The 20953-nt window shown below is 34.7% G+C and overlaps 1 protein-coding gene across 1 annotated transcript; it reads right to left on the bottom strand.

Moving 5' to 3' along the window:
* Nucleotides 1-3625: 3625 nt before the first annotated feature.
* LOC135222797 (nucleoporin p54-like) lies at nt 3626-20563 on the bottom strand. Its single transcript, XM_064261087.1, has 3 exons — nt 20418-20563; nt 18685-18804; nt 3626-4162 (listed from the first exon to the last, which is right to left on the bottom strand). Exons 1-3 carry the CDS (start codon nt 20529-20531, stop codon nt 3953-3955), a joined length of 444 nt encoding a protein of 147 aa, XP_064117157.1. The 5' UTR covers nt 20532-20563; the 3' UTR covers nt 3626-3952.
* Between the last annotated feature and the right edge of the window lie 390 nt (nt 20564-20953).

Raw genomic sequence — 20953 nt, 5'->3', positions numbered from 1 at the left:
TCCTCTAATGAATGGTTTATTATTTGAGATTCTGATGGACTAATTTTATTTGTTTCTCGATACCAGTCATCACATTTATTTCTTATTTTGGTTTGATGAATTAGTTTCACTATACAGTGAACCCCACGTATCCGTGCACTCCCTATTCGCGGACTCACGTATTCGCAGATTTCTCTCGGGAACATATACTACCCTTATTATTTGCGGAAAATTCGCCTATTCGCCTTATTTTTCTACAAGAAATACCCACAGTTTCCTGTTTTTTTTTTTTTTATCAAATTCATCATAAAATGTATTTTTATATATTAAAACTACTAAAAAACCTGGTATACAAATTTTTAGTGGTGTTTTCTTGATTTTTACCTAACAAAATAGGCAGTTTTAAGCATTTTTGTAGGGGTTTCAACTATTCGCGCACGGGGGTGTCTGGTACCTATTCCTCGTGAAAACGAGGGGAACACCGTAGTCTTCAGTATTTTGTTCCTTATTTTATGGGGAGCTCTTTCTAATGCTATTCTCTTATTATCTTGAAGTTCAGAAACACTGAATCGAGTGTTTTCCCCTTAACTCTTATCTGATGTCATCGTCAATTTCCTCAACTTCCATTTGCAATATTTTATCATGTGTTTGAGTCCTTAATGTTACATTCTTTTTGGATTGTATTTTTTTCAACTACTCTTTAATATCTTTTATCACAAAACTTTTTGCTATCATGCTATCATTAAACCCTTTTAAGCCACTATTAAACTCACCAGCCTCACCTGTCTGACCAGCTCCAAACCCAATGAGAAGTTAACATCCATACAATAGCACTTCCTGTTGCCAGTTGCCAGTTAAGTCAATGCAAAACAATATTTGGTTATGCTATATGGAGAAATAAAATACACCTGAAACGCACAAGATCATGCATTATCCCGAAATGATAGGTAATAAGGAGAGGAGGAAGACCTGCGCAGAATGGGAACATCTGCAAATGAATAGACATAAGGGGTATCTGAAATTTGATCTTAACATGAGAAAAAATGTAGGGCAAAAACAGTTCCTAAACAGACAGATGTGGAACTGTCAGCTACAGCAGAAACATAACAGCCTAATAAGAAACAGAGTTTAAAGAGAGAGAAGATATATTAGTATAAGCGAGGAGTGACTGACAAAGCTTTACTCCTGGTTCTGTTTAACATCTGAAATATAAAGAGCAATTACTTGATATTCCTCAGAAATCTATAGGGAGAACAAGCAGACATACGCAAGAGAAGATGGGAGATCACACATTGATCTTGCTGTATGGAATCTGTACTGGTTATCAAAGGGAAGGTCATGAGGTTACAACAATGGAAAACCAGCTGGATGGTTGATACTGGTCACCCTTAATACAAAAAGGCTGAATAAATGAGAGTTCATGTGATATGAGGATACATACACATAATTACAATGATGAGAAAAATATGAGAGGATACAAGGGTGAGCTCATCTGCAAGAACTGAGAAACCTATACTGTATACAAAATTTGCATAATGAAATTTTATGAGAAAATAGGTTTAGTGAAATGTTCACTTGCAAAAATCACTGAACTTTACTTATCCACCAGTTTTACAATCAGATGGGAATTACGTTGTGACTCCTTACAACAGATTTAATGAGAACCTAATAGAATCACAAAACTTAAGTAACATGATTCGATTAAGATCCTAAAATTTTACTAAAATACCAAAGACAAATACCACATAACAATGCAATCATACTTCCTGAGTTTAGAAACCAGCAAATATTTAAATAAACACTTAGCCCTTAAACGCCGAAGCGGTAAAAAAAAAATTGTCTCCCGTGTGCCGGAGGTGTTTCAGAGTGAACGCGGAAGCGGAAAAAATATTTTTTTCAAAAAATCACAGCGCGCTTAGTTTTCAAGATTAAGAATTCATTTTTGGCTCCTTTTTTTGTCATTGCCTGAAGTTTAGTATGCAACCATCATAAATGAAATAATTATCATTATCTATATAAAATAATGCGATATATAATAGCGCAAAAATGAAATTTCATATATAATTGTATTCAAATCGTGCTGTGCGCAAAACGGTTAAAGGTAACAAGTTACTTTTTTTTTGTTGTAATGTACACTAAATTGCGATCATTTTGGTATATAACACATTGTAAAACAATAAAAGCAACCAGAGAAAATATATCACAAAATAATGCATGAATTCGTAACGCGCGGACGTAAACAAATATTTTTTTCAAAAATTCACCATAAATCTAAATATTGTCTTAGAGACGTCCAATTTCTTTCAAAATGAAGACAAATGATTGAATATTACTATACTGTAAGAGTATTAGCTTACAATTGCAGTTTTCGACCATATCTGACGAGTTAAAGTTGACCGAATGTCAAATTTTTTTATATATATATTTTTTATATGCAATTATTTTGGAAATAAAAGCTACAACCTTCAAATATTTTTTGTTTTATTCTGCATGAAATTGCGCACATTTTCATATATAAAACTCTATGAAATGCCTAATATGAAATGGAGCAAATATTCCGAGAATGGGACATACGCATTTCGGAGATTTGTGTCGGAGAATCGGCGCGGACGGAAGGAAAGATTTTTTTTTAAATTCACCATAAATCTAAATATTTTGCTAGACTTTGAATTTGTTTCAAGATGAAGATAAATGACTGAATATTACTAGACTGTAAGAGTTTTAGCTTACAATTGCGTTTTTCGACCATTTCGGTAGAGTCAAATTTGACCAAACCTGGTTTTTTTTTCTATTTATCGTGATTTATATGCAAATATTTCCAAAATAAGAAAAGCTACAACCTTCAATTATTTTTAGTTGTATTCTACATGAAATTGCGCACATTTTCATATATAAAACTTTATGTAACAGCTAATTTAAAATGGTGCAAACATTACCACAATCGCACGTATGATTTTTTCGGAAGAGTTACCGCGCGGACGTAAAGAAAATGTTATTTTTTTCATAAATTCACCATAAATAGAAATATTGTGCTAGAGACTTCCAATTTGTGGCAAAATGAAGGTAAATGCTTGAATATTATTAGAATATAAGCGTTTTACCTTACAATTGCGTTTTTTTACCATTTCGGTAGAGTCAAATTCGACCAAAGGTTGAAATTTTGGCAATTATCGTTATTTATATGAAAATATCTCAAAACTGATAAAAGCTACAATCATGAGTATTTTATTGTTGTATTCCACATAAAAATGTGCACATTTTCATATACTATAATACTTCATGTAACGGCTAATTTACAATGGTACAAAAATTATGTCAAAGTGACAAAATAATTTCCGAGATGTGTCACAGATACTTTTTAGTGCGGCAAGAAAGAAATTCGCGCTTGCGCGCCTGCGTAATGATTGTAAACAAAACAACACCTTGATCCGTGAACTCCCAGCATCCCCCAAGGCGCGTGATTCAAAAGTTTTAGGCTGGTAGGCCTATAAGTATTTTTCCGCGAATTTAAAAAAAAACTTTTGTAAGTCGACGTAAAATACGTCCAGTCGGCACACGAGAGACAAAAAATGTCGATGTAAAATACGTCCAGTCAGCAGTAAAGGGTTAATAAAGATAATTTAAAAGTGTTTATAAAAATCAGAAAGATCTCCATATAAATGTTTATTAAACCACAAAGGCCTCCATATTATCTAGGGCTAACATCTCATCTGAACACAATCTTTTACAAATTATCCTTGTCAGACAATAAAAGTGCTCTCTCAATGATACATGGAATCTTTTTCATTTTTGTCAGTTAAAATTTATGGTAATAAAAATCCTCCATGTACACTACTGTTAAATATTCCTTGGCACAATAGTAAATATACTTTGATTTATTTTATTTAACAGTCCTACAAAAGACAACTGCACCACATTTTCCTGGGTATCTGATTGCCATGAACATCAAACACAAGTTTCAAATAAAGAAGAATTAGCCTTTCCGTTGAATTTCCTCAACAATATTGTCTACAGTTTGCATATCGTCTTTCAGCACACCTACAACAGCCTGAAGGGCATCCTGTTGCTTTGCAATATATAGTGTTATGTCCTTTTCTTTGTCCCCAACCAAACCATAGCGTGGATTTCCTCTCGAGTTCCCTGGTTTGACAGACATCTGTGCCATGAGCTCATTCAGGCAGCCCTGGAACAAAAAAATTCGGTCAAAATGACATAACTAAGCCAAGCAATATGGGCCTCCCCTCTATTATCACATCTGGTGGAAGGTTACCACTTTTAGCATTTCGAACAGAACACATGATTGATACCTCTAAAAAGTTCTTGGTATTAGCCCTTTGGTTTTTAGCTTTAATGCTCTCTGCCTTTTAATTTTCATTTGGTCACTTTGGTCTCTTCCACTCTACCTGTCCAGATTCTTTGAGTTCACCTTTCACATAATTTAAAGACAAACCTTTTAGATGAGTCCCTTCAAGAGCCTACAAATGTTCCTGTGTGATTTAGTTGATCTAAATACAGATACACTGACCTTGCAATATACACATCTTAAGTTCCATAAGTTCAAAAATAAAGTAAACTAAAGATCCTACATTAAAGACAAAAAATTTAAAACAATACACGGTTGATGCAGGCGCATCTCGCTGTCTATATTGCTTTTTTATCTTGTATGCACTAAACCATATTGCAATAATGCAGGAATGCAATCTTAAATTCACCTCACCGAACACAAAAAAGATGACCTAAAATAACCACAATATCAATATAATTGGAGAACAATGACAGAGCAATTACTTAATTGATAACCACAAGGATGTTATCAGTGGGTAAGGCTTATATGCTTACTTGATGGGGCTAAGTTCATTCATCACTCGTAATCCTTTCAGGTGGGAATAGGTATTGTGTATCTGACATTCAAAAATATTTTTTGGAAACATAAAATGTTAAAAGGTATTTATTTGTAAACTGACAAATTTTTAATTAATTTATATTTTTCTTAACTACACTGCGGTCTTAACGTAAGGGAAAATTCTCTAGTGCCTGCTGGAGTCTGCAGGAGAGAGAGAGAGAGAGAGAGAGAGTAAAGGAAAATTCTCTAGTGCCTGCTGGAGTCTGCAGGGAGAGGAGAGAGAGAGAGAGAGAGAGAGAGAGAGAGAGAGAGAGAGAGAGAGAGAGAGAGAGAGAGAGAGAGAGAGAGAGAAACGGTATCAACAAGAGTTAGCCAAGATGGTGGAAAACAGGAGGGCACAGCTGACCTCCCTTAACTCATCCCAGCAACAATGCATGTTTCCTTTAGCCCAGGTAACTAAATGTGTGTTGGCTTGAATTGGGCAATAAATGTTAAGACTACAGGTTTGCTTGTGATGGAAAATACAAACTGATTTCAAATTTGTCATTTGTTCATTTACAGAACGAACCTTTGGTCTTAACATAAGGGAAACTTAATCTTGGAGGGAGGATAGTGAAAGCCTCAGAACTGCCCCGAGGTTCAGTGTACCTGGGATCACTTCCTAGCCAAAGTAGGGCACAGGAAGGAGCCATATACCTCTAATCTGTTAAGTATAAGGTTATTCAGCAGCCAGCAACCAGATATCTGGGTTAAGAGACAATGTGAACTCCTGTTATGTTGTGTCTTGTAGGAATACGTATAAGGAACCTGTGATTGTCAGAGACATCAAAGCTTGTTAGCCACCAACCTTGATTGTTGCTATTTCCTCTCTCCTCCTGTAACAGAGGGAGGGACTTGCTTCCATATACTGTATATAGTTTGTACCGTGTAAAAACAATAAAAAACCACTATTCGCGGATTTTTCTCTGGACCATATCTACCCATTATTTGCGGTGAATTCGCCTATTTGCGGGATTTTCCGATGATAAATAATCACTAATTAGTGTATTTTGATCTTATTTTCATGCCTAAATACATTTTATGATACAAAAATGATTTACTAATTTTAAAATATTAATATTGATCAAATCTGTATTAGTAAGTTTAATAAGATTAAATGATATCACATAATAATAATAATTCTCTCTCTCTCTCTCTCTCTTACAGAGATGTATGTTTTTTGTATGATAAATGATTTACTAATTTTCAAATATTAATCTCTCTCTCTCTCTCTCTCTCTCTCTCTCTCTCTCTCTCTCTCTCTCTCTCTCTCTCTCTTCTCTCTCTCTCTCTCTCTCTTACAGAGATGTATGTTTTTTGGATGATAAATGATTTACTAATTTTCAAATATCAATATTAATGTAAACAGCAATAATATAAATTCATTAAAGAAAATACTAAAGTGAATTAGCAAGATTTTAGTTTATAAATAAAAAAAATATGTAAGAATGAAAGAAAATGCATTTTACCCCGTGTCTTGTCTTTGAACTCCACGCAAGCCAAGCTGAGTTGGCTGGGGTCCAACAACTGTGTTGCTCACTCAGGATCATGTAAATTCTCTCTCTCTCTCTCTCTCTCTCTCTCTCTCTCTCTCTCTCTCTCTCTCTCTCTCTCTCTCTTTTACTGAGATGAGAGAATTTCTATGGTACATGTGTGTTTATTAATATTTTTGCAAAATAATAATAGTAATATAACTAATTTCAAAATTCATATGTGATAGTATTTTAAGAGTACAATAATCTATCCATTTCAGTCTTTTAAATAAGGCTAACCATCTCTCTCTCTCTCTCTCTCTCTCTCTCTCTCTCTCTCTCTCTCTTTCCACATGAGATACTAGTATGTCCTAGTGGTAACTCTCGCCCTCTGTTTGAGCTGGAAATGTATGTACAGGCAGTCCCTGGGTTACGACGGGTTCGGCTTACAATGTTCCGAGGTTAAGGCGCTTTTAATTATATTCATCAGAATAGTTTATTTCCAGGGTTACGACGCATGTTACAAGGTTACGATGCCTACAGCGCTCATCTGGCAGAAGAAATATGACATCAAAAATCCAAAAACATCAATATTTGAATTTTTTTTTGATGAAATATCAATAAGGATGCAGTTTACATAGTTCTGAATGCATCCAAAGCATTAAAAGTAAGGTTTTCTTAGGATTTTTGATGATGTTCCATCTCAAGAACGGAACCCCCGTCGTAACCCGGGTACTGCCTGTATAAGTATATCTTTACGGACATTACTACATTTTATGGCAAAATAATAATAATAGTTTACAAATAATATTACGTTTAATGAGATTAAACAGTAACAATAACATTCTCTCTCTCTTTCTCTCTCTCTCATGTATATTTATTTGTTTTGTAGTGTAAATAAATGATTAACCTTTTAACTAATTTTCAAATATTAATAAGATTAATTAAAAATAGCGATTCCCAGTCTTTTTATCCACTTGGAGGAAGGTAGGCGGAGGAGTAAATGACAGCTTGATATACGAATTGGCGGAGGGAAAGGAGTAGAGTTATTCTCTCTCTCTCTCTCTCTCTCTATTATTATTCTCTATGTCTCAGAAATAATTCATAATCTTACTCTTGACGGCCAAATACATGATGTTGCCATTCAATGCTCTCTCTCTCTCTCTCTCTCTCTCTGTTATTGGCTGTATGTATATATTTTTAATGGTAAGATTGATTGATTGATTGATGCAAAAAAAGTACCATGGCGTCCCAACAACTTAGGTCATAGACGCCGGAAATATACCGTTATGTAATTAAAAATTAAATAGATAATAAATAAGTAAAAAAATTAAAAATGTTCTTATATACACTTAAGTTTCAAGTATGATATAATTTATACTTTACTACAAAAAGTTATAACTTGTAGGAAGCCTGCTTCCTCCACAAACCTAAAAATATCACTCGCCTGACTAATAATATTCCTTCCAAGTACCCTGGAGAGAAGGTATTCACCTTCCTCATTACGGCACTCGGAGAGGAAACGCTCTCTTATGTACTGAAGACTGGGACATTCGACCAGCAAGTGTCGCACAGTCAGAGGAACTAGGCAGTCATCACAGAATGGCTGGGGATGTCCAGCCATTAAATAACCATGTGTTAGGTGTTTGTGGCCAATTCTTAACTGGCAAAGGGCCGTTTCTCATCTCGACATTTTGCTATAATTAAAAGGAATTGCCGATCTCGTAATTTCCAACATCTTTTGATTGCTTTCTACTAAATTTTCCCATATATTTTGCCATTTCTCTCTGGCTTTTTTTTTTGTATGTAAGGGAAAAAATCTCTAAATAGTAATGCAATATTTCTTTGTGGACCATCATGAATTGCCCTTTTCGCTAGCTTATCAGCCTTTTCGTTTCCAGCTACTCCTGTGTGTGCTGGTATCCAACAGAAGTTTACGGTTTTCCTTTTTCAGTTGACTAAAAACAACCATTCTAAAATCTCTAAAATCAGAGGATGTTTTCAATAAAAATTCATGGCTTGAATCGCACTTAGAGAATCTGTGAAAATAGTAAAACTGTTATCTTCACAAAGTAAAATTTTCTTAATTGAAACTAAAATGGCATATAACTCAGCTGTAAAAATAGAGCAACAATTAGGTAATGATCCGCAGAGTTCAAAATTTGGAAAAACTGCTCCATAGCCAACACCAGTATCAGATTTGGAACCATCAGTATAGTATATACAGATAACACTTTCATGCTGAGATGCATGCTCTAAAAAAGTAAGTCGCATCACTTCCTCTGATATATTCTTCTTGGATGAATTAAAGTAGTTACAATATGTAAGATAAGGTAGCTTCCAAGGTGGGATTACTGAAAACTTGAAAGACAGAACACGAGTAATGGTTATGTTTAAATTGGTCATGATTTCCTGTGCTCTGAAGGCAAATGGGTGTGGTATTTTTGAATGGTCTCTAAAATAAGGAAAATATCTTCAATTTCTGGCTGCAATGCTAGCTAAAGAATTTGGAAGTCTCTGGAACCTAATCCAACTTCGCACCAGCAAAGTCTGGAAATGGAGATCCAGAGGAAGCTCTCCAGCATCCACTAACATACTTTCAATGGGAGAAGATCTGAAAGCTCCTGTAGAAATCCGAATGCCTGCATGATGAACAGAATAAAGAGCTTTTAATTTATACAAAGGGGCAGATGTGAACACTTCGCAACCATAAACTAACTTTGGTAAAATAATAGCTTTGTATAATCTGAGGAGCTGTGTTCGGTCAGCACCCCATGAAGTATGAGATAATACTCATAACCCTTAAACGCCGATTGGACGTATTATACGTCAACATAAATTGTCTGTTGCATGCTGGGAGCTCACAGATCAAGGCGTTGTTTTGTTTACAATTGTTACCCAGGCGCGCAAGGGTGAATTTCTTTCTTCTCGCACTAAAAAACATCAGCGACACATCTCAGAAATTATTTCGTCACTTTGACATAATTTTTGCACCATTTATATTAGCTGTTACATGGAGTATTATATATGAAAATGTGCACAATTTTATGTAGAATACAACTAAAAACCACTCATGGTTGTAGCTTTCATCAGTTTTGAAATATTTTTATATAAATAACAATAAGTGCCAAAATTTCAACCTTCGGTCAACTTTGACTACCGAAATGGTCGAAAAACGTAACTGTAAGCTAAAACTCTTATATTCTAGTAATATTTAATCATTTACCTTTATTTTGCAACAAATTGGAAGTCTCTAGCACAATATTTCGATTTATGGTGAAGTTATGAAAAAAACTTTTTCCTTACGTCGGCGAGGTAACTCTTCCGAAAAAATCATAAATTTTTTAGTCCGATTGTCGTAATGTTTTCAAATTCTAATTTCAATTTTAACAAAACAATCTAACTAACCATTCCTCATTGTAACACTCATAAAGCTGACTAGGAAATATACCATTTGCACACAATAAAATGCATCCTTTTGAATATCTTGGCGACCACAAAGAAACTAATAATTTTATTATGAAATATGTAAATAACAACAACAACATGTCCCACCATGAAACAGGTTTGCGTACAAAATTACCAGACATTCTTGGGATTGATTGGAGGCCTGGTACAAATAACGTAGTATTAATAATTTCAATAGCATCATCTATTATTGGAAATTCTTCTGCCGTAGCATCAACAGAACTTTTTTCAGTAGAAATATGCCATTTGGCTTTTCCTATATTCCATTTTGGTAGTCTAGATACTGGAGGACTTTGGGCAAGACTAATAATAATTGGGAAGTGGTCACTGGTATAACGATCATCCATTACCTCCCAACTAAAGTCAATAATTGAATCTTCACTGCATATTGACAAATCGATTGCCGATAAAGTTCCAGTTTGTACGTGGAAATGGGTTGGTTCTCCAGTATTTAATATCCCTACACTTAAGTCATCAATTATTGAGGATAGATGGTTTCCTCTTTGGTTGCTGACTATATCACCCCACACGGGGTCTCGAGCATTCATATCACCTAATACCAGATATGGTGTAGGTAGCTGGTTAACCAGTGAAGTAAAGTCTTCACTAGGAAAGGCAATACCAGGTGGTAAATACACACAGCATATGGTGTATTTTCGTTCTAAAAATACTTGTATAGCTACTGCTTGCAAGTTAGTTTGTACGTATTTGAAAACTGGTATGTGGGATGTCACTGCAGATCATAAGTAGTGCACCCCCAGAATATTTTCTGAATGGTATGGAGAAAATTCCTTTGGACAGGGAATGTTATGATTGCCCCGCATAGTTTCTTGAAGTGCGACACAAATTGGATTGAAGTCATGAATTAGTACTTTTAATTCTTCCCATTTACTTCTAAGTCCCTGACAATTCCAGTGAATGATGGATGAAACTTTGTTATATTTTGGGTCCTCTGACATTGAGGTGCCTTTGGATTAGTTTTGGGGATCTTTTGTCCAGAGATTGGGATGATTTCTTGGAATCTCCCAATTTTTTTTTAGTGGGGAAGAGAACTGGTGGAGACTCATCTTTTGTTGAGGAGTCCTTTCCCATATATGAAGATTTTAAGGGGTGGTGCCCAGTCTTTAAAATGACAGATGGGCTGCAAGAATTTGAAGGAGGAGCTGCTGGCTCCTCTGTTTTAGGTGGTGGGCTTTTAATGGGGTCTCCAGAAAGAGGAGCTGCTGGCTCCTCTGTCTTAGGTGAAATGTTTTTATTGGAGTCTCCAGAAAGAAGTAATGGAGTGGCTAATAGCTCCTCAGAGGTATATGGTAAGGCTGCCATTGGAACCTCTAAGGTTGATGTTGGAGATGGACTCAAAGGTCCATCTAGGGTGGAGGAACTTTGTTCCTCTTGAGAAGACAATGGATCCGAGATGACTGTCTTAAAGCTGTCTACTCTAGAGTTTAGGCTTTTACTATTAGGAAGTATAATACAATCATCACTTCGAGATCTCTTGTTCAATTGAGTTCTGGGATTTGAATTGTTATTTGATGAATTGTTTTGCATTTCTCTTCTTTTGGTGACTGCAGCAAAGGTGCGAATTCCTGGGTTAAAGCTGCTTGCTACCTTCTTTTTTGCTTCAAAGAAACTAATACGTTCTTTGGTCTTGACAGCCATTGTTTCTTTCAAAGAGATATCTCTCGCATTTTTTATCTGATGCTGGATGTTCTCCTCCACAGTTCACACATTTTGGAGCATTGCTACATGGTCAATGCAATTCCTGTCCACAGTTTACATATATTTCAACCTCACCCTTTGCTTTCCTATGGCAAGATGTATTTACATGGCCATACATTTGGCAGTGAAAACATCGCCTAGGTGAAGGAATATATGGCCTAACTTTAAATTGATATCAAGCCACTGAAAGCATCTCTGGGAGTTTCAAGGAATTAAATGTTAGAATTAATAAAGGCTGTGGACAGAGTATTCCATTTTCTTTTTTCATTATTCTCTTGACCTCTGTAACATTTTGATCTTTTAATTCTTTTAATAACTTCTCAGAAAATTTCATTAGAGCTTTCAAGAAAATGACACCTCTGCTCTGGTTATAAGTTTTATGAGGCTCACATTTAATCTTGTTACCACTAATTATTTCAATTTCTTTCAACTTGCTGCTTTCAGATGGTGACTGTATCTCTATCAATAATTGCCCTTTGCCTAAGGAGGAAATTTTAGGCTTTCTGCCTAAACATGTAACTATTTCTCTATATATTTCAAAAATATCTGAATCTTCTATATTGCCTTCTTCTAAGGACAAAGTTAAAAATTTATCATATGCAGCAGGCTCAAACACACCTGGCATCACTTCAATTGACCTAAGCTTCCTATTTTTTTCCTTGTTTAGATTTTTCCTCCTTAACCCAAAACTATACTGGTTTGGGTTAGAAGGAGTATAAGGGGCCATTGTTACCAAACTAGATCCCTTTCCAAGAGGCTGTACCATATTGTCCTTTTCCGAGCAAGAGGTTGTCATTGGTGTTTGGGAGGGGTTTATATGGTTTGCCATAAAACGAGGATAATTAATTTCGTCCAGGCTGGGGTACCTCTCACCAAGGAGGCCCAACTGGGGGAGGAGCAAAACTGTCACACACAGAGGTAACTGCCCTGGGACCCTCACCTGGATATATGCCACACCCACATTGCTTAAGGGTCGTCAGTCCGTCGGGATCAGACCCAGCACTGTGGGTATGGCTTGACATAAAAATTTCCCCTCGCTCGACCACGTCAGGTACTTTACTTTTACGGGTGGAGTGGCATGCCGTCCAATTCCACCCTCCATCTAGTTAGAAGGGCAGTCAATTCAGTAATCCAATAGCATGCCAAGATCATCAACGAAAGAAGAAGAAGGGAAGGGGAAAATTTATAGGAGGAGGAGTAAAGGAGTTAAAGGTCCCAATGTTTAGCTAAAACCACAGCAGGGAGAGTAGGTTTAAGAGAACATACTCTCTCTGCTTGCAGTGGATTCCTAAGCTCCCCACCTCGTCAAGGAGTTGGGATCAGGGGGTTTTTAATGGTAAAATGTTTAACCCTCTTACGCCGAAGCGGTAAAAAAAAAAATTGTCTCCCGTGTGCCGGAGGTGTTTCAGAGTGAGCGCGGAAGCGGAAAAAATATTTTTTTCAAAAAATCACAGCGCGCTTAGTTTTCAAGATTAAGAGTTCATTTTTTGCTCCTTTTTTTGTCATTGCCTGAAGTTTAGTATGCAACCATCAGAAATGAAAAATTTATCATTATCATATATAAATAATGCGATATATGATAGCGCAAAAATGAAATTTCATATATAATTGTATTCAAATCGCGCTGTGCGCAAAACGGTTAAAGGGAACAAGTTACTTTTTTTCGTTGTAATGTACACTAAATTGCGATCATTTTGGTATATAACACATTGTAAAACAATAAAAGCAACACAGAGAAAATATTATCACAAAATAATGCATGAATTCGTAACGTGCGGACGTAAACAAATATTTTTTTCAAAAATTCACCATAAATCTAAATATTGTCCTAGAGACGTCCAATTTCTTTCAAAATGAAGACAAATGATTGAATATTACTGTACTGTAAGAGTATTAGCTTACAATTGCAGTTTTCGACCATATCTCACGAGTTAAAGTTGACCGAATGTCAAATTTTTTTATGTATATATATTTTTTATATGCAATTATTTCGGAAATTAGAAAAGCTACCACCTTCAAATATTTTTCGTTTTATTCTACATGAAATTGCGCACATTTTCATATATAAAACTCTATGAAATGCCTAATATGAAATGGAGCAAATATTCCGAGAATGGGACGTACGCATTTCGGAGATTTGTGGCGGAGAATCCGCCCGCGCGGTAGGGAAAGAAAGATTTTTTTTAAATTCACCATAAATCTAAATATTTTGCTATAGACTTCGAATTTGTTTCAAGATGAAGATAAATGACTGAATATTACTAAACTGTAAGAGTTTTAGCTTACAATTGCGTTTTTCGACCATTTTGGTAGTCAAAGTTGACCGAACGTAGTTTTTTTTCTATTTATCGATTTATATGCAAATATTTTCCAAAATGAGAAAAGCTACAACCTTCAATATTTTAGTTGTATTCTACATGAAATTGCGCACATTTTCATATATAAAACTTTATGTAACGGCTAATTTAAAATGGTGCAAACATTACCACAATCGCACGTATGATTTTTTCGGAAGAGTTACCGCGCGGACGTAAAGAAAATGTTATTTTTTTCATAAATTCACTATAAATCGAAATATTGTGCTAGAGACTTCCAATTTGTTGCAAAATCAAGATAAATGATTGAATATTACTACAATATAAGCGTTTTAGCTTACAATTGCGTTTTTCGACCATGTCGGTAGAGTCAAAGTTGACTGAAGGTTGAAATTTTGGCAATTATCGTTATTTATATGAAAATATCTCACAACTGATAAAAGCTACACCCATGGGTTGTTTTTAGTTGTATTGTGCATGAAATTGTGCACAGTTTCTATATATAAACTTTATATAACGGCTAATTTTAAAATGGTGCAAACATTACCACAATCGCATGTATGATTTTTTTCGGAAGAGTTACCGCACGGACGTAAGGAAAAAGTTTTTTTTCATAAATTCACCATAAATCGGAAATATTTGTGCTAGAGACTTCCAATTAGTTGCAAAATTAAGGTAAATGATTGAATATTACTAAAATATAAGAGTTTTAGCTTACAATTGCGTTTTTCGACCATTTCCGTAGAGTCAAAGTTGACCGAAGGTTGAAATTTTGGCAATTATTGTTATTTATATGAAAATATCTCAAAACTGATAAAAGCTACAATCATGAGTATTTTATTGTTGTATTCTACATAAAAATGCGCACATTTTCATATATAATACTTCATGTAACGGCTAATTTACAATGGTACAAAAATTATGTCAAAGTGACAAAATAATTTCCGAGATGTGTCACAGATACTTTTTAGTGCGGCAAGAAAGAAATTCGCGCTTGCGCGCTTGTGTAACGATTGTAAACAAAACAACACCTTGATCCGTGAACTCCCAGCATCCCCCAAGGGCGCGTGACTCAAAAGTTTTAGGCTGGTAGGCCTATATATATTTTTCCGCGAATTTTAAAAAAAACCTTTTGTAAGTCGACGTAAAATACGTCCAGTCGGGGGCACAGGGCGTGGGAGACAAAAAATGTCAACGTAAAATACGTCCAGTCGGCGTAAGAGGGTTAAGATGACTTTGAAATGATATTAATAATATAACCTCAAAGATTAATGCAGTAATAGGTTAGTAATTTTAGGTATATTTCAAGTAGAATGTTATTAAAGGTATACATTTGGTATCTGAACTTTCAAGATAGGCAGTTATAAGCATTTTTAGAGGTGGTTTTAACTATTCGCGGGTTTTAACTATTCACGGGGGTGTCTGGTACACATCCCCCGCGAATACGGGGGAACACTGTAAATATATATATATGTATATACAGGCGGTCCCCGGGTTACGACGGGGGTTCCGTTCTTAAGAACGCGTCGTAACCCGAAAATCGTCGTAAGCCGGAACGACGTTCTTGAAACATGTCCACAGGGAAAATTTCACTACTAATTTGCAATTTTTCTTAGGGCCGTATCTCTAAAATTATCACTAATTTACTTTTTTCATGTGCAACACTGTATTCACAAATTACTGTATATTTTCATTAAAATACAAGAGAGAGAGAGAGAGAGAGAGAAATAACTCCTTAACGGTTTCAATAGATTGAAATGAATGTCTGTAGGCAACTTTTTCCCCCTCCCATATAAATACATATATTTCTCCAGAGAAGAGAGACAGAGAGGACTGTGCAGTTATTTTTGTCTGTCTATCAAATTCTTTTGCTGAGAGCGAGAGAGATAAAAGGAAGAAATAGAAACACCAAATGTATGACAAGTATCTTGTGGAGAGAGAGAGAGAGAGAGAGAGAGAGAGAGAGAGAGAGAGAGAGAGAGAGAGAGAGAGAGAGAGTTGTCCTTACAGTATTTAAAAGAGAGAAATGGAATGATTATTGTATTTAAAATACTCAGATATGAATTTTGTACTTATAGTATTATTATTGGAAAATATTAATGATAAACTTATTACATACACGTCCGATGAAAACTGATCTCAACTCAGTAAGAGAGAGAGAGAGAGAGAGAGAGAGAGAGAGAGAGAGAGAGATTACATAAAACATTAAATTCGTTGACCATTGTATGGCATTGTTAAGCTCGAGTGTCACTCGAGTTGAGGTGGGGAAATTGATACAGAAAAGAACAAAGGAAGAATTTTCTTTTGTTGAAATTAGTTATCGTATTATTACTACTTCTATTATTTATTATTATTATTATTATTATTTGAAAATATAATAAACAGTGCATCTACCGTAAAAATTCTCTCATCTCAGTAAGAAAGAGGAATTATCCTTACAAGTGAAATGGAAAGGTCATTTTCATCTCTTTAAAATACGACCATTATGAATTTTGTAATTAAAGTTTTATTGTTATTATTATTATTAAATAACTGAAATTATCAATAAACATTTTACATACTAGTACCATAAAAAAATTTTTCAAAAATCTTTCATCTCGTAGAGAGAGAGAGAGAGAGAGAGAGAGGAGAGAGAGAGAGAGAGAGAGAGATGGAGAGAGAGAGAGAGTGTGTGTGTGTTTATCTCTCTCTGTTCTCTCAAAAAATACTTATAACGCTTCTTGTGTGGCAAAAGAGAGAGAGAGAGAGAGAGAGAGAGAGAGAGAGAGAGAGAGAGAGAGAGAGAGAGAGAGAGAGAGAGAGAGAGAGTAACCTTAATTAAAAGAGACATGGATAGATTAGTACGTATTGTATTTCTTTAAAATACTATCACATATGAATTTTGTAATTACAGTTATTATTATTATTATTTGAAAGTAAAAACAATAGTACAAGTACATAAAAAATCTCGAGTCTCAGTAATGAGAGAGAGAGAGAGAGAGAGATAGAGGGGGGAAAATGTCAGGACCACGTGATTGCAACACTGCAGCTCTTCCCCCAAATTTTCCCCCTCCTGGCTGTCACACCCCAAATTTTCCCCCTCCTGGCTGTCACAGAACTTGATATATCTGACAGTTTTAGTACCTGAATCTTGAGAAAAGGTTACTGGAAGTTACTTGAAGAAGACTGGGATTTCCTTCATTCTTCCATAATTTTTTAAATATAAGCTAAAATCTTACTAATTCACTATGGTATTTTCTTTAATAAATTGATATTATTGCTGTATAAATTAATATTAATATTTGAAAATAGTAAATCATTTATTTATCATACTAAAAACATACATCTTTGTAGTAAAGAGAGAGAGAGAGAGAGAGAGAGAGAGAGAGAGAATGATAGTGATTATTTTCATTGAAATACAAAGAGAGAGAGAGAGAGAGAGAGAGAGAGAGAGAGAGAGAGAGAGAGAGAGAGAGAGAGAGAGAAACTGCTAACTATAAAGGATTCTTTATCTTATCATAGTATGTGTTTTTTTAAAAGCGTTGTAAACTCGGAGCGTCGAAGCGTCAGCGTCGTAACCTCGGAACAAGCGTCATAACCCAGGGCGGTTTTTATTTTTCAATGAATATTTAAGAAAAAGCGTCGTAACCTCGGAACGTCGTAAGCCGACCCAGTCGTAAGCCGGACCGTCGTAACCCTGGGACCGCCTGTATACGTATATATATGTATGTATATATATATATTTATATATATATATATATATATATATATATATATATATATATATATATCCACAGGTGGGGCCCCTGTATTCTGTTCTTTGGGATTCGCGGACGTCACTGATTCACTGCATTTCTCTCCGGAACCATATCTACCCCATTACTTGCGGGAAATTTTCGCGGTTATCTGTGGAGTTTTCCAATGAAAATAATCACTAATTAGTGTACTTGAATGTTATTTTCATGACTAAATATATTTTCATGATACAAAAATTATTTACTAATTTTCAAATATTAATATTGATTAATACTGTATTAGTAAGTTTAATAAGTTTAAATGATATCACATAAAAATAATAATTCTCTCTTTCTCTCTCTCTCTCTCTCTTTCTTAAAAAGATGTGTTTTTTTTTATGATAGATAAATGATTTACTATTTTCAAATATTAATATTAATGTAAAGAGCAATATCAATTCATTAAAGAAAATACTATAGTGAATTAGTAAGATTTTAGTTTATAAATTTAAAAAATTATGTAAGAATGAAGGAAATCCCAGTCTTCTCTCTCTAAGGCCAGACCACTAAAACTGTCAAATATATCAAGTAATGTGACTGGAGGTGGAGAAGCTGTTGTGTTGTTGCCACTAAGTGTTCATGTAATCTCTCTCTCTCTCTCTCTCTCTCTCTCTCTCTCTCTCTCTCTCTCTCTCTCTCTCTCTCTCTCTCTCTCTCTTTTACTGAGACACGAGAATTTGTCTAGTACATGTACTATATCTTTATTAATACTTTCAAATAATAATATTAATATAACTGTAATTACGAAATTCATATTATGTGATAGTATTTTAAAGAAATACAATAATCTATCTATTTCACTCTTTTAAATAAGGATAACTCTCTCTCTCTCTCTCCCTTTTGCCACACAAGATATGTATGTCATAGTCACTAAAACCACCATTGAAATACATATCCATAAAGCCAGAGTTTGTACTTAAAACGAATAAGGTTTCTGAAACACTTTAAATTTGCATAGAAATATTCTGATAAATGTACTTTATACTACAGTACATGAAACTACCTAATGAGAAGTATTTCTGCTCACATAAAAATACCTGCAGTAAAAACCAACACATTTATTTTTCAATACTTACCCTGTACTGTGTAGGTTGCATCAACTGCAGATATAAATCCTCTAATCTCATACGAATCTGTTCTTCTGTTTGATCTAACGGAACTCCACGCTTTCTTTCTACTTCTTGTGCTGAAACAAGCTGTAAAACATAAACATGAATGTGAATCCTTGAAAATAATTTCTGAAAACAAATTTAATGCAGTCTTACAATTTGTTTATTAAAGTGGGCGACTGCATACATTGCCAGTAAAAATAAAAAAAATTCTACACCTCAAGTTGGATAGCATCCAAGCCTCTAATTCTTCCTATTCAGTTAGTACTGCTTCATTTACAATATGCTTAACCATTTGACATTCATGGGAGGTCACACTTAATCTATGCGGCCAAAATTTTTTCATCCCTAAAACGTAAAAGGCTGAAAACAAAAATATATTTCTTTCTTTACCTGTTGCTTAAATTTATATTTCGAGTTATAATTCTTGTCATGATGTCACTAAAGCTGAATGCTTGTATCAAACCACAAAATTAAGAAATCAAAATTAGCCAAAATTTTTCTACAGATGACATCATTTTCTGTCATACCTAATCACAAAGGTTCACAATTACACAACTGCAAATTGCATTGTCATGATCTCCATTGAATAAACCATTTCTTTCCAGTATACTTAGTCTTTTGCTCTTTGTTAGGTTATTCTTTTTTTTGCCATGTTTTTGATCCACTTCCTCTCTTTTATACTTTTTACATGGCTCTCCTCCAGGCCCTTGTCTGGCTTGCTGCTGAACATACTCTGCTGGATTACATTAGTACAACTCAGGTTCTATCATAAACGTCAGAGTCAAACAAAACTCTTCTTTTCATTTTCATTTCTTTTCATTTTCCAGAAGAAAACATACCCTTGCTGACAAAGATAGTTAGTTCGTCAGTTTCACTTTTTATATTATAACTTTAGTAACTCCCACTTGCCAACTTTCTCATGACTGCTGATTGATGTACCTCGAACAATGCTTCACACTAATATCCCAGTGACGTGACTGTATCTTGCTTTATTTTCTACTTTTATTCAATCATTTTTTGGCCCCCACTTTTAAACTCTAAAAGTGAGATTTTGTATCAGTCTCATTTCACTACTTTTCAGCAACAATTACAAAAACATGACTCATCACATAAAGTTTTGAATCCTTAATTGGAAATTTATTCATTCCTTTATAGTACTCTGGTTTTAAGGCTTGCTGAAAAGACAATGCGTCAAAAATACTGAGATAATAATGAATTTCACGAAATTTTTAAATTTTATATATCACACTCGGTGCAAGTATTTGTAGGTTTTTGCTGCACTACTAATGTTTGATTATGAGCTGCCCCAGACTGCAAGCTTCAGTTCCAGAATCTGAAAAACTCCATGATAGGGAGTCAGTTTATTTCGGTCCTTATGAAACATTTCACTTTGATAAAAGATACTTGTACTTGAGGTGAAAAAGTTCTTTTCCTTCTTGGTAGTGTTATGCAAAAAGTTAATCCTGAAATGTACCTTTACCATGGACTGAATCCCAATGTGAAAGGAGAATTTTTCTTTTTTACTATAACTGCAAGATCTTTAAAATGAAAAACCTCCATATTAGGATGGCAACTTTGCTCATTTCAGCCAAAGAGTAAATGGCAGTTTAGTGACCTGAAACCAGTAACTTTCACAGTTAACAGTAAATAAAGCATCTTTAAAATGCAGATTTCTTTTTCATGAACACATCACTCACCTTTAATATTCTACGAGTCAGATTAGATTGCTTCCATTTAGCATTTTGTAGTGCTGCTTTAACTATTGTTTGCTTGTGTTTCAACTGGGCAATTTCATCCAGAATGTTATCCATGCTAGCATGAAGACTTTTAGCAAACTCCTCCTGATACCTAGAGAAGAAAAACAAATTAAATACAAAAAAATCTAAAAAACTGTTCCATAGATATAAATACGTATCTTGATTTTACCCATTTAGCAACAATTACAAAAGGAAAAACCAACAAGGCCTATATTGCTGCTTAAATACAAGAAGTGATGATCAATGGCAGATGAAACAATATCTAGTAACAAGAATCCCTTCTCTCACCTGTCCAGAGTTTTGCATTAGCTGCATGAACTGTGGAGGGGCTCAACAGTGAAAATCCCATCTACTTTTATGGAATATGAAAATGCACTTTACTCTGTTAATCCATCTTTTACAATTAACTAATTTATATAATAATAAGAGGGAGGGTCTTCAAGTCGCTGAGACTTTGCTGAATGAGTCTGAAGCTT

The sequence above is a fragment of the Macrobrachium nipponense genome, chromosome 8 (assembly GCF_015104395.2).
Source record: "Macrobrachium nipponense isolate FS-2020 chromosome 8, ASM1510439v2, whole genome shotgun sequence".
NCBI classification, from domain to species: domain Eukaryota; kingdom Metazoa; phylum Arthropoda; class Malacostraca; order Decapoda; family Palaemonidae; genus Macrobrachium; species Macrobrachium nipponense.
The sequence above is the reverse complement of the archived record's forward strand: the minus strand, read 5'-3'. Positions and strand labels throughout refer to the sequence as shown.

Excerpts from the sequence above, each read along its gene's own strand:
- LOC135222797 (XM_064261087.1), bottom strand. The coding sequence starts at position 20,531 with ATGGATAACATTCTGGATGAAATTGCCCAGTTGAAACACAAGCAAACA. Across the intron at positions 18,805-20,417 it reads TGACTCGTAGAATATTAAAG|CTTGTTTCAGCACAAGAAGT; the intron begins GTGAGTGATGTG and ends TATGTTTTACAG. Across the intron at positions 4,163-18,684 it reads TGCAACCTACACAGTACAGG|GGCTGCCTGAATGAGCTCAT; the intron begins GTAAGTATTGAA and ends TTTTTGTTCCAG.